Source organism: Agelaius phoeniceus, chromosome 1 (genome assembly GCF_051311805.1).
Source record: "Agelaius phoeniceus isolate bAgePho1 chromosome 1, bAgePho1.hap1, whole genome shotgun sequence".
NCBI classification, from domain to species: domain Eukaryota; kingdom Metazoa; phylum Chordata; class Aves; order Passeriformes; family Icteridae; genus Agelaius; species Agelaius phoeniceus.
This window is the reverse complement of record NC_135265.1, coordinates 35374526-35389009: the sequence shown is the minus strand read 5'-3', so window position 1 is coordinate 35389009 and position 14484 is coordinate 35374526. Positions and strand designations below refer to the sequence as shown.

The 14484-nt window shown below is 41.7% G+C and overlaps 1 protein-coding gene across 5 annotated transcripts in view; it reads right to left on the bottom strand.

Annotated features, from left to right (window-relative positions):
• CREB5 (cAMP responsive element binding protein 5) overlaps positions 1-14484 on the bottom strand; it is a 256868-nt gene that overhangs the window by 97646 nt on the left and 144738 nt on the right. The window contains exon 1 of one of the 5 annotated variants that reach the window (XM_054640483.2): positions 5414-5525. The exons of the other annotated variants lie outside the window; for them this stretch is intronic. Within the exon in view, the coding sequence (XP_054496458.1) occupies positions 5414-5460 (47 nt within the window). The 5' untranslated portion in view covers positions 5461-5525. Of the gene's footprint in view, positions 1-5413; positions 5526-14484 lie in introns of those variants that run through there. 5 annotated transcript variants of the gene reach the window in all.

Below are 14484 nucleotides of genomic sequence, written 5' to 3'. Positions count from 1 at the left end.
CAGATTTATTGATCTGTAGAAAGTAGTGCATATCTGAAGAACATTGCCCATATTCTTTATTGACATGGAGCAGCATGACAGTTGCAGATATCTGCAGTAAAACTCTTCATCTTGTTATTTAAACTAATACAGCTTGTACTTATATTAATACAGAGCTCTAATATGTTTGACTAGTGGCTGCAATTTTGAAAACATCCTGCAATGCTCTTGAATTAAAGATATGATGTAAAAATAAAGAGCACCACAGAAATACAGCTTGTGGTGATCTAAGAGGCTACAATTCTCACTCTCAATTAGTAGTTTTTACTAAGAGAATGGCTAGTTTTATTATAATGTGCAGAAATCTTTCAGTAAATTAAAAGTTGTGTGTTTTCAATGGAGATACTCATTTTAACACTGAAGTTGATGCTACAAGGAAACATCAGGCCATAAAATGAAGAATGGAAGTGAGGATGGAGTAAACAGTGTTGTGTTAAGTAAATGATACTTTCCTGGCTCTGTCAGGATTTAAAAGACCTAAAAAGCAAAATGTGTGTCACTGGGACTGAAAAATAATTCACTGTATTTGACAATACAGGCTTTAGAAATGTGTTTGCAGGAAGTCGAGAGGGAGCAAGCACCACAACACAAAAATTCCATGCCACATTTAAAAACAAACACAAGCACCCACGTAGAGAGGAAATCACACATTAATAGAGATCCAAGGTTCATCAGTCTCTGGGATCACTGTGGCTGAACAAGTAGCTTTTCAAGAGGGCACATTCCAAAGCTAGAGATGTTGAAAAAAATATGTGGGTGCTCAAAGGACTGAAAAGAGGATAGTTCCACAGATTTTATCCCAAGCCCATCAACTCTTCTCTCCCATTCACTGCAATAAGCTTTGGATCAGGCTCAACATCCAAATGCAGTCCTCACTCACTAAAATTGGCTGGTCACACTGGAAACTGTTTGGGCAAGGTACCCCACCCATAAACAGAGCGTTTGGGGAGAGTACTGTAGTAAGCAACAAATAATTTGTCTCTTTGCCAAGACTAGGGGCTGTGTCTCTTACTTGTTCACCCTCTGAGACAATAAAACGAGGGCTATAGTAAGGTAATATCTCTGGAGTGATCTAAGAAGGAATGCCACATGAATGAAAAATAAGAGGATAAGGGTTCCTTCAATTTTAAAGTCAAAAGTGGAAGAAATGACTAAGCAACAGGGTACAGAGAGCCACTAGTAGATGGGTGCAGTGTTTCCAACAGCTCTTTGCTCTGGGATCTTGCAAGTAGGAAGAAGAACAGAAAGGAAATACAAACCTGAGTGTGGAAAGAGAGTTCCACTATGGGAATTGCCACATCATCTAGGTGGAAGACAAAGATATGCAAGTCCATTTGCAGGAGAAAGAGAGCATAAACAGAGTTAAGTGGATATTAATGAACGCTAAACAAGGATGGCAAGCCTGCTCTGAACTTACAAATCACATCCGCATTAATACCAAATGAGTTCATTAAGATTAACATTATTATGATGAGTATCAAAGGGATTAAAAGAGATTATGGTAAATAAGAGAGTCAGATAGGAATGAGATGTAATTACCTTCCTATCTGGTTTATCTGTAGCTGCAGAGACAGACCCAGAATTCACTTCACACTGGAGGAACCTAACTCACATTTTGATCTGAAGTGTAATTTTCAGCAAAGCTGATCTCAACAGTTTGGGCTGAACACGGCCCAGGCATGTGCAGGATGAACAAAAGAAGGGTGGGAAGGTGAGAGCACAGAGAGATGGGGAAGGGCACAGGAGGCTGCTTTGTCCCAGCATCCTCCCCCAAGTACAGGAAACAACTTTGTCTTCCTGCCTGCTGTGTCCACAGCTTGACGAGTGGCCAGGCTCACCACCACCTCTGTCCAACACCTGACCTGCCCTGATCTCAGCACACATGACACCAGCTCTGAAAGCTTCATGGGGCTTCACAGACATCAAACAAGTCTTCCAAAAAGGTTTAAGGGAAAGGTCTCAAGTTAGAGCTAGGAAACTGAGAAATTCAGGAGCAGAGGGACCACATTCAGTGAAATAAAAACACGCTGTCTGCTATTTACCTCTTGCTTTTGCACCCCAGCAACAGAGCCAATTTTTTTGTGCATGCAGAGACCGGCTAAGGAGCACCAAACTATGGCTTAAAATCACAGAGCTTATAGAGCAGATATTCTGCCAATGCACACATTCAGCAATGCAGGCGGAAATGTTACTTGGGATCTTGGTGGGGAAATTTACTGGGACTCGTCCAGCCAGGCTCTGCTAGGAGCAGATTGCCTTTCTTCACAGGCCGACCACGCACAGTTGGCTCTCCAGTGCAAACATCACTCCCAAGCTCTGGTGTGTTTGGCCTCTGGTTTGTTTGACAGGTTACATGTGCTTCTGAATATATCTTCTGATGCTCATTTTCAGAGCACTGTTAATATTTCTCTTGGCTTCCGTTTAAAAATTAGGTCCCTAAAGATATCATCCTTCAATAAGAAAATCCTCTTGCCAAAAGACCCAGCTTCAAATGTGTGGAACTTGACTGTCAGGGCTGTTGACCTCTGACCATGAAGCTGCAAGTCCACTGGCAAACCTGCACATTGGGTCCCAGCAACTAGCAGCAGAGGAATCCAAACAGGCAGCTACTTTCCTTTTTTTGTTGTTGTCCAAAAGAATTTTGGTGCATTGCAAAAGCACCTGTCAAGCACAACCAGAGCTGTCTGACACTCACCTGGACAGTTATGCTTCATTAACTATATGTTCTGTTGCTTCAACAACCAAATATGGATACATACATACACACACCTCTGTGCATATGCATATGGAATTCACAACTGCAGCTTTTTGAAAGAAGCTCTTACAACTGTTTTTCCTGTGGTGCTGTGTTGAAATCAGTGACGTAGCAGCAGTAAATTGTTACTTAGAGTTGCAGCGCACTTCTGAAAGGCAAGAAGGATTTACATCTTTACGCCCTCTCCTTAACTTCACCGAGCATGAATCAGCAGGGTGGGTAATTTTTGAAAGTTTGAGTACACAGCAGGGTCATCAGCCAGTCCACACTGTCCAGAGCACCACGACTTCTCTTTTGCTGCCCTTCCAGACAGGTGACATGTTAATAGCTGATACCAGACAAGTGAGGCTCTGATCCCCTGTGGAATGCAATCTGATACCCAAAGACTTTCAGGCCACGCTGCACAATGTATTTTACATGTGTTTTTATACAAGAAATAGCAGGGATGCGTTTCTGCAGAGGAAAGATGGAGTGTGACAGTCTGTTATCCTCTGCCCAGCATCTTGCCAGCATGGCTAGACACTATCCTAGGACAACACTGACGGACTTTTCCTGAAGTCTCCAGCCAGGAAAGGCAGGAAGGGAAAGAGTGAAGACAAGTCCACCCCAGCATCTAAAGCGGGCAGGCAAAGGGAAGAATCTACTATGCTTTATTCTGATGGTCTGTGGAGCTGCACTTCCCAACATTTCTAGGAGAAAGTATGAGTCAGAAATCCTACGGGAACTCCTGCAGCAGCACAGCTCCCTCCCCAACCCACACCTCCTCAGCAGAGCACTGCGTAATCCGGTCCATATGGTATATCTGCACTATGGTATATCTGCACTGCAACAGGGGCCAGGCCTGCCTGCAGCCTAGCGCTGGGCTCTCCACTGAGAAAGGTTTGGCCCGTGAGCAACTGTTTGTGCTTCAGCAGTTGACTGAGGAGCTTGAAAATCACTTAGAGGCACTTAGGGAAAACCTGTGAATAAAGTGCAGGAACATAACAGGTCAACATAAGACGGCTTTGCAGAGGGCTACCAGACGGAAGGGAAGGCAGGAGCTGGCCATGGGCTCTTGTCTTGTTCAGAAAGAGAGGGGGAGGTTTTGCCTCCAACCACAGAACAACATTGATTGCTATTTTGTTAGTCCCCAATACAAGTTGCAAAAAAAAAAAAATCACTAAACTCTCAAAAGCATGTTTAAGGCTATCTTTAGTTAACCAAGCAAATCTGTAGTTCACTGCAATATCAGTGGGTACCAATACAGTGCTTCCCTGAGAGACAAAAATTCCCTTTGAAAGAGGCACTTCTGAGAGTCATACCTTAAGAGCAGACAGCTCTTGACACAGAAACCTGATGCAGAGCTCCTCCGAGCAGAACGGGTATCCTCAGGACACCAACACACACCTGATAGCTCGTGTTCATCACACACCTAAACACGACCAATGCCCAAGCTTGGGCTTAGTGCTAAACTCTGTGGCCCACCCTAAGGGCTAAGTGCACACAGTGAACTTGGGAAAGAGGTACCTTTCCTCACTCCACATCAGACCTAGAGACTGTTAGCTATGTGGAAAAGACTAAAAGGTCTGTAGGGAGACTGACAGACTTAATAAGACAAGTGCAGTGCTCCGTCCTGTAAAGGAAATGCATGTAGGCAGGTGCCCCAAGAGCCCGGCAGTTCTGGAGAGCAGAACCGTGACAGGAGGGGATCTGCTGTGCAGGGTCGGGACCTCTGCGGTCCCAGCAAAGGCAAGACAGCCACGAGCCTGGGGTAAGCTGAGGATCAGAATCCTGCTGACAAGTGGTAGGGGTGAAAAGCTGAGGCTCGTCGAGATGAGCTCTGCAAACTGCCTCCCTTAAACGCTTTATTTTCTACAGCGGATTTCCAACAGCAGAAGCTTTTACTCGCTCTGCTAGGCAGAGGCTGCTTTCTTCAAACAGTTTCAAATTCGCCAGCCACGCTCGAAGAACCACCCCTTTTTGCCTTTCTCTTTGCTCTCTCCGGGCTTTTTGTGAAAGAGACATCCAGTTTCAAGCCATTTTAAAAATATCAAAAAACCCCAGTGGAAAATAATTCACAGCTGTGATAATATCACATTTTTTAAAATACCGTAATATAGTTTTACTTTTAATAATAAAAGATAAAAAAGGAGAGTCTGTGAATAATTAGAGAGTGCAGTCTGAAGCCAGTTACAGTCACTGCGATTGATAATAAACTTAAAGCCCCTTGACAGCAGGTAAATGCTTTGCAACCCTGACCCCCTTCCTCTCACATTACTTAACAACCCTGCAGTTCCAGCATTACATCACCGTCCAAGCGATTGGCTCCCGCATTTTAACTCTCTCCCTGTCTCCTCCGATTAGGAGCAACATAATGATGGAGGGGGGGACACCAAACCACAACAAACTACCAAACTTCTCTCAAGTTTGCTGTGCTCCTTGTTTGGGTTTGGTTTGGTCGAAAAAGCAGCTTCTGCTCCTAAGAGCTGAGGTTACACGCACCAGAAAACAAACTCTGTAGAAGTGGAAAAGAGTGGGAAAGGGGGACTCGGGAGGGGAAGAGGAGAGGAGGAGGAGGAAGGCGAGGAGGGGGGGAAACTATATAGAAATCAGAAAAGGAAAAGAAAATTAAAAACAAACCTCATGGACATCACTGAGCCTGAATTCCCTGCTGAGGTGCAGAACATGAGAGCCCTGGAATGAGTGTATGTAGAACTTGAGCCAAAGCTTAACTAGCCCGAGTGAGTCATATCCTTCCCATTTGATTCCCGTCCAAGCGATGATGTAATGCCCTGGCCCTCTCCCTCGCTCCCGCTCGCTGCACTACCTCCCTCCTCCCCTTTTCTCCTTTTTAGCTCAGTGCTGGTGAAGTCACCATTTAAATCTGGCAGCGCTGAAGCAAAAACTTCAATGTAACCAAAACAGCCCCAGGCCAAGTTCCAGACGTACTGAGACTCGGTGGTGCAATTGCCATTGGAAACGAGTAAACAGAGAAAGAAACAGTTCTGCCTGTGAAGGGCCTGCGCAGCTGCCGGCCGGAGCGCAGGAAAACCCTGGGACCGGGCGCGGGGTTGACAGGATCCACCGGGGATCTCCAGGAGATCCTGCATCGCTCCCGCGCGCCCGCACGGTCCGAGCTTCGGGGAGATCCCGCCGCTGGAAGAGGAAGGAGATGGAGCCTGAGTTGAGGAGGGCAGCGGAGAAGCCGAGGAGCAGCGGGGGTGTGTGTGGGTCTGGGAGATGCGGAGCGCTGCTTCGCAGGTCACGCCTCGGACCGGGATTTCTCTGCCTCAGCAGAGCACAGCTGGAATTGAGCCCCGCGTTTTTGAAGGAAAACGAGGGGGCTGTTTCTTGCACCGTATTCCTCCGTATCCAAACACACAGGTGCAAGGCACCTTCTTTCCCCACAACGAAAAAAGTACCAGAAAAGCCTCACAGCACAGCAAGCCTATAACTAACTCACTGCTGTGCTGCTCTTACTGCCTTTCCCGTGTCTCTCTCACAAGTCTGGTTTCTTTAAGCATAGAGAGTATTTCTAAATGGAGCCTATAATAAACTTTCACGCACGCAAGGGTAAGCTATTGTGGTGTAAAGTGCGTTGCCTCATCGAAGTGCTCCTGATGCTAAATGCCACAGTGGGCTGCGGCTGAGGTACCTCTCATGTCCTCCCCCACAGAGGGCTTTCTCACTGTTCATCACTCCCAACTGATTGTAGTCAGTGCAGTACCAAGCAGTTGGTGCACAAAAGAATGCAAAGCCTAAGTAACGACAATAATATTCATAATAATCATAATAATAATAAATGAAAATGTCTAAGCACACATAGCATCCCTTAGCAATTCAGAGACTAATAGTTTTGACATCAAACTGCGGATTTAAGTATTAATGGCACATGAAACACCATAGAGGTATTTGTCTCCTTTCTTTTTAGATCAATAATTATTTCACAAAGCCACTTCACCTCATATCTCTGAGTGAAACTCAGTTTTCCAACACTTATGCCCCCCAAATTTAGAAAACAGTAGGAAAACAGGAAAGTCAGTGCTTCCTTTTCTTCCTTATGATGATGTGAGTTTATGGAAAATCAATTTCTATTGCTTAGCAGCATTTTACCACACTGGGGGTTTTTTGGGGTGGGTTGTTTAATTGATTACAGCAGCAGTGCAACAGAGATTATTGCAAAGCACCAAAGTATCCTCCTGAGAATACTCCTATGGTTTTAAATTATTTTTAGAATATATATCATGTTGATATATAGTTTAGAATATATATAGTGTTGATTTCTAGGCATCAACACTATTAGCTTCTGTCACAGTTTGATCTTGAATTCAAGTAGATTCAGTCATGAATTCAAGTGATTTTTTGTTTAAGATATATATGATTTTTACAGACAGAATGAGAAGAGGAGAAAACTAAGGGTTTGTCCTATTCAATTAAAAAAACACAGTTCTCTACAGCAACCTGACCTGCTGGATGACATCCTCAATAGATACTGAGGCTGCAGCCACTCAGAGTGACACCTTTATCAAGCAAGGCAGCTCTGAATTAGAGGTGATCAGCCATAATTATTACTGGCGCCACTGAAGCCTGTGGCTTGACAGCATCAGATGTGGTTGTTATAAAGTTTGGTCCATTGTGTCAATGGCCTGTATAACTCATTTATGTCTGAATTACCAGCTATTGATTTTTTGTCTTCTGTCATGTAATAAAATAAAAGTTAGATCATTCCTAAAGCCCTCTTTTAATTCCAGCCTTGCTGATAGTTTCATTTTAAGCTTATCCCACTTCTTCCTTTCCATTTAAAAAAATGAAACTTCTACCCCTTTTTCTGTGCATGTCTAAGAGGTCATCTTCCCTCGTTCTTTCTTTTTGTCTTCTTACATTGACACTACTGGATTACATAGCTTCTGCTCATTCAGTTATCCACTGACATTGCTGTAAACTTTGTCATGGGCCAGGACAGATCCCTGGCTCAGAACACGGGAATGTGGCTACAACTGAGGAACGACTTTAAATCCCCTGGTCCAGCTTTGCAAAGGGAAGCTGCCACCTAAAGTGAAAAATAATTACCCTGAGCAACTCAGGTTAGCATGGGGCTGCTTGTGCGTATAATACATCCATTCCTGCAGTCTTTAGGCCTCTTCTCACTCTTCTGAAAAACCCACACTGTAGATATTCAAAGCAAAATACAACCAAAGAGGTGATGCAGGAGCCACAGGGTAGTTTCGTCATCCTCCTGAGGCTTTGAGGACTTGCTTGGTAAGTCTTCTCTTTCCAAAAGAAAATTTTCTTCACCAGATGGGGCAATAGCAGACCATTGCCCATCTGTGAGCATCTTAACCATAATATCACAGGAGTCACCATGTGTACATGGCAAATGGCCTTTCTAATTTTTATTACGTTCATAGACAGAGACTGAGAAGAATTAAACTGCTTTCAAAACAGTGTCTTATACAAGATATTTCTAGGAGTAAGAGCATTTTCTGAAATGAGCAAGAAAGATCAAAGTAGTCTGAACTGCATTTCTAAATTTCATGTTTACGCTGAAGTCTTATTTCAAGGAATTGTTTTAAAACAGACAACATGTTCCAAAGGAGTTAAAAACATATTTGTTCTTGCTGATGGGAAAACAAAAAGTTCTTTCCAGGCAGGTATTTCCAAAGCCTATTGATTTTTTCCTTCCCCCTAACAGGAAACACTGTTTTCCCCTTTTCCTTCCTGTGACAGACCAGTTAATGATAAAGAATGTCCTGTGCTCAGAGGAAATTCCACTTGCATGCAAGAGCTCCCTCTTTATCTGTTTACTTGTCTGTCTTTTCATTCTCCTCCCATTCCAACCCCAGCCTTAAATTTCCATGTTCATCAAGAATAGGGCTGTTGTGATGAGAGTTATGGGATGTTTTAATTCTAATGGGAGCCTCCTTCAAACTAGGGCCCTGGCCAGGACAGTTATGACTCCAGCTTAGCTGTCTAGTTCAGGAATTCTTGCAACACCCTCCCTGCAGAATGTTTCATCCTTGGGGAAAGGGTGGTGGGGCACACCACAGATGTTTGGTGTAACTGAAACTTGACAAAAATCACTGCTTCTGCTGAAAGTTTCCAGTCTCAACAACCAGAAAGCTCTGACTTTTAAGAGCCCAAACGTCAGAGTACACTGGGATTATCCAAAATGTGTATTGTAAAAAGGAACTGGGTGTTCTGCAGTTGAGACTGTGGAAGGACAAATCACAGGTGCTACACCCATTTTAGGTGAGTGTGTCTCATCCAGCCCTTGGGACTGACTTTTGCCTATGTCAATCAGTGGCCCAAAGCATCAGCAAAGTCCCTGTGGAAAAAAGCAGCATAACCTGACTATTTTTTTCCTCCACTGCTTGGCACTTAAAGAGGCTTGATTAAGAAAATATTCTGTAATAATGGTCCTGCACTCAGGAAAGTCTCATTTTCATTCTGACATTATTTTTCATTTCTAACCCAAGAGCCTTACAGTCCCTGTGGAATTAAAGAGGCCAGATAATTTCAGGGTTAAATAAGCTTTAATGACTATCACATGTATGGAACCTCAAACCCAGTATTAAAAATTATTTTTTTAAAGTGGCATCTCTTCCTTTTTTAATTTAAAATAACCATCCAGGTGGTTTCCTAAGGATTTCTTTGCAAATTGCTTCCAGTGAACCTTTTCAGTTACAGACCACTGCAAACCCATGTGGTGGTATTCAGCATTTAGTTCAACTTGGGTGTCCCATGTTTTTGTAGTGGACAGAGGGACTGTCTGAACAAATGTCTGCACAATGGAGGCTGTCTGGGCAGGCTAGCTGTCATTAGCAAGGACATAAAAATGTAAATATCCACAATTTCAGAAGAAACTAAAGTAAAACAGTGCTAAGCATGGATTTGTCGACTTACTCATAAGAAAATGGGGTACACATTCCCAAGTCACTTTCGTTCTTCAGAAAAAGACATTCTTTGTTTAAGAAGGCTCAGATCAAAGTGCTCAGCATTGAGCTGTATCAAAGGTTTTCCTATGTATTCTCCAAATTGTAATGAAATAAAATATCTGGAAATAGCCTTAGTGAGAACTGCCCCAGATTTATTGAACATAAGCATTCTAAGATAAGCACTGGATTGGACGAAGTCTAAATGAAACCTGGAATAAAGATCTCCCACTCTCACACACATGCTCAAAAGTACTATTCCATTAGAAACACTTCACTGAAAATATTTAAGGAAGAAGACCTGCCAAAGTTTGGGTCCAACTTCTCTGGAGACAGAAATGTGCAATGGGCATGATGGCCAGTAGACTTCCCCAAAACATTTTGGCAAGGAATCTTCAAGAATGATCTCAAGAAAAACTTTCCCGCTAACAGTTCTAAGCACGTTAAAGCCACTTGGGATCATGGGGGGGTTTGTGTTGGGAACATTCAACTACTAGGAAGTAGAATAGCTTACTTACTTTTTACTCACCAAATGCCATGGGCCGCTGGCAAGTGGCAAGTGGCTGACCTGGAAGTGAAGAGCTTTGTATTCAGTTACATATCACTGAGTCATGCAGTGTGGTCAGCCTCCTCTTTTATTGGAGCTGTAAACCACAAATATCCAAGACAAATAATGTAGCAACTTATATAAAATAATTAATAATGTTTTAGGTTTCAGTAGAACCTTCTACCCAGAAGGATCACAGAGCATCTTGCAGGCCAGCCATTGAAAGTGATGTGGTGCAATTACCCCCAACACGGGAGATCCCAACCAGCCAGCCAATGGCACAGGAGTACGGAGGGGAGATGCTGACAAAGGACAGAAGCAAACAGCTGCAATCAGGTAAAAAACATTGTGTAATCTTTAATATTCATGCATAATGAATAGGAGGTGCCTTTCCCCCACTGAGATTCTAATTACTCAAACAGATAATTATTATATGCTGGTCAAAATGTGGAGCCACTGCTCTTTTTAGGATTGCTCAAAGAAGCTTTACCATACATCTGTCAACATACGTCAACATACAATAAATATGTTGACCCTAGATCTCAAATATTTTCATATTTAGTCAAAACTCCACAGGCTTTGTCTTGGACACAGTGAAAACCTTATCACATATACCTGCATCTCAGAGATTGTAACAGGAAAACTGATCTGGTTTTGATGCTCTTTCATTTTACTTCTAGTAGACAGAAAAGTAAGCTGAAATAGTATAATTTGGATTGAAAGAGCAAACATGTAAGAGCATATGCTGTAATTGAAAATATTTTCTCTGAAGTACAATATGGTAAGCACTGAAAATAAATAGTAGAGCTCTAAAACAAATTTTAGCACTGAACCAAATTTTATTCTTCCCCTAAACTGTCATCTCCACGCATTTTTGTTAGCTCTCATCTTTATTTTTCAGCACAATAGCAATAATTAATGTTCTAATGAAACTTTTTTTTTTAAATAGGCAAGTATCTGGAACTCAGTTCCAACTGGAAAAGGAGAGCACTTGGACTCAGATTTTACTCAGACTGTAACCTCATTACAGCAGGACAAATTCATAGTGCTATTTGATAAAAACATGCACAAGATAGCTTGTTTATATGGTACGCCCTCTTTTGTTAGTAATCCAGCTGATAGTGCAATATATCCTCCTTGAAAATGAACAGCTATAACAGTCCACTAGGAAATTTTTCTGGACTCTTGCTGAGCAAACTGACTTAAGCTTTGGAGTTCCATGAATTACAAGTAGCCAAGTAATTCTGTTGATCCTGGTTTATCCTCACACACAGGCTTTAAATCTCTGTGAGGATGATGAAAATTCACGATCCAGGAGGTACCATTTTCAACTTGGCTTTATCCAATAATCTGAAATTAATTTATATCCAGAATCTTGACACCTGAATGCCAGCCTATTCTTGTGCAAATTCAAATTTTTTAATGTTTCCTAAAAATCACACAGGTCTGTAGCACAGAAACTGAGATGCAGCCACAACCAAGGGCCAGCCTGCAATTCCCTATTTGCAGTGACTCTCATTGAAACATAATGTGATGTAAAGTTTCCAGTATTACAAGTCAGCCATAAAACTTATAAAGTTATTACATGACTAGATATTTTTAAATGGAATAATTAATGTATTTTCTTTTTTTTTCTTTTTTTTTTTAATAGGAGTAAACCAGGAAATTCATTTCAGTTTCTTTCATAGGAACTTCTCCAGCCACAGAATCATTATCTGATAGACCCTTTCTGAAATCAAGTGAGGTCCATCTGTACCCACTTATGGTTTTAGGATTTACATACTTGTTTAGTCTTCCAGTGCTTTTCTTCTGAAAAAAGTATGGCTATCTATTAACTCCAAACATATTAAAACCAAACAGATCTCTTGTAGACACTCAGATAAATCCTTTCAGGACTGACTGGAAAGGATCAGAGTCAGAGCTACACCACTAGTTTTACTGTGATGATTAATGAAAGAGAAATAATTTGTAGCTTCACTTTCACATTCTGTGGTGCAGGATGCTGCTTTAGTTTCAACATCAGTTTCTACAAATAAAAATGTACATCTTTTCCATTCTTGCATAAAAAAAAGCCAAACAAACTCTGGAATAAAAAAGTATCTGTACAAAACATGCATGTACTCTGAAGTACACAGTGAGTATGTACACATCCCTCACAAACTGTTTCTACTAGATTTACACAGTCTTCCCTTGGATACGCTCTAACACTAGCTTGTTCCTGCTCTGCTGTACAAACCCAAATGGTTCTGCTTGTCCGTAGTGGCTGCAGCCCATACAAATGAGGCACTTCTGTAAATTCTGTGTTAGAAAAAGTGCATCAGGATGAAAAACAATCCACAGCTCAATTTAAAGAAAAACAAACAGCAAACAAACTACACTTAAAATTTGTTTAAAGAGGAAAAATATATTTATTATGGAAACAGGATGAACAGATTAAAACAATGATGACTAACTCATCTGAGAACCTGCAGAGTTCATTCATAGCCCAAGACATAACGCAAGCGAACATTTCTGTGATTATAACTGAATAGTTTTGATGCAAGAGAAGCAGCCCTTCAGTTGGTTTCTCCTCCTAGCTGAGATCTGTCCCTTCAGTTTTTAACCTTCCAAATTCTTAGCCTTTACTATTTCTTTCTTGTCTGCCCAAAACTTTATCTTTCTTTCCCCCTTTTGAGTAGCATGAATTTAATTTCTTAGGATTTAGAATTCTCCTACTATCTTATTGTAGGAGAATTCTTTATGTTCAAGCTTTTGTGTGTTAATTATTCTTCCTGGAATGCCAACCTGAATTTAGCTTGAAAACACTTCAGGTCTTATATATTCTTGTAATTGCTTCATAACCGGAACATATGTCTCACCACCCTGCACGTCAATAATTGCAACATCGTTTTCTCTGGCTTTTACCAATGTAATTGTACCTCTTTCATATCTGCCCAGACTCCTGCTGCAAGGAATTTTTTCCCAGCCCTTTCTGCTGAACACGTCAACCCTCTCTGTGTATCCCTTTATCACCTAATTTTTCCTCCTGCAACCTTTCCCACCTTCATTAGCATGCTTTCATCAGTACTAAAATTAGATCCAGATCAATTCATCGTGCCATCTCATACTTCCCATCCCCTTTGGAAAGCCATCTTCCTGATAAGTGTTATTTACAAGTACTAGTTCCTAGGAAATGAGCAAATCATCACAGAAGCTTGCTGCCACTCCATGACCACTTACTCCGATTCATGAGCCCTCCTCCTACACAGACATTTCCAGATGATGAGCTCCCAGCTTCTTCTTCTGCTTCTAGAAATTTTTAATAGTCCCCTCAGGAACAGCCTTGCATTTTTTAATACTGAATTTCATTCCTTTGCCATTACTTCTGTACTCAAAGCTCATCCTTGTTTTTTGGGTTGGTTTTCCTTTTTTGTTTTCTTCTGTATGATATCCAGGTCTGTCTCAGTATTGCCAATGTCTCCAAAGCCTGCGTCACCAGCAGGACTTGACATACTTTCACTACCATTATTAATGAGAACATAGCACTAAACCAAATCATGACTATACTGGGCACTGTGTAGCCCCACAAGCAGCCTCCCCTTTTAACACCACACAGTTCTCTCCCCTCCAGCAAACCTCATCTTAAAGCACATTGAGTGAAACCTACCTGTCCTATTTCCTAGGACAGACTCCTCCACATTAGCTGCAGTTGTTGAGCAGTCTGCAGCTGTCAGCAGCTTTTACTGAGTGGGAATTCATCAGAGTGAATAGCAGTGCAGGACAAAGTTTACCCTTATTTACTGGTTCACTCTCAGCCCTGCCTGAAATTTCTCTTGGCTGACAGAGTGCAATAAGCAACTTTTTTGTAAAAATTTAAAGAGGAAAAATGTTTTAATTACAACGAAGATAAGTAGTTGCATTAATACTACTAGAATATTTAAGCAGTATTTCAGATGTCTGCTGGCACTCAGCACGTTTTAGAGAGGAATTTTACATCTGTGCTCCACAGACCTGAGAAGCTGCCTGCACTGCGTAACATTTTGCTCCAGTTATGCTTGTTATTAAGCAGTGTCATTATGTACAATTTTCAGTGTTCCTAAAAGGGATTTCAATAATGTCACAGGAAAAAATGGATGGTTTGTTTACTTGATTAATGTCGTGATCTGTGATTACAAATCTGTCTACTGTTGCTTTCACAGGAAATTATTTCAAGAACTTCACTTCTGGGTGTTGCTTAACATCCAGCACTGACT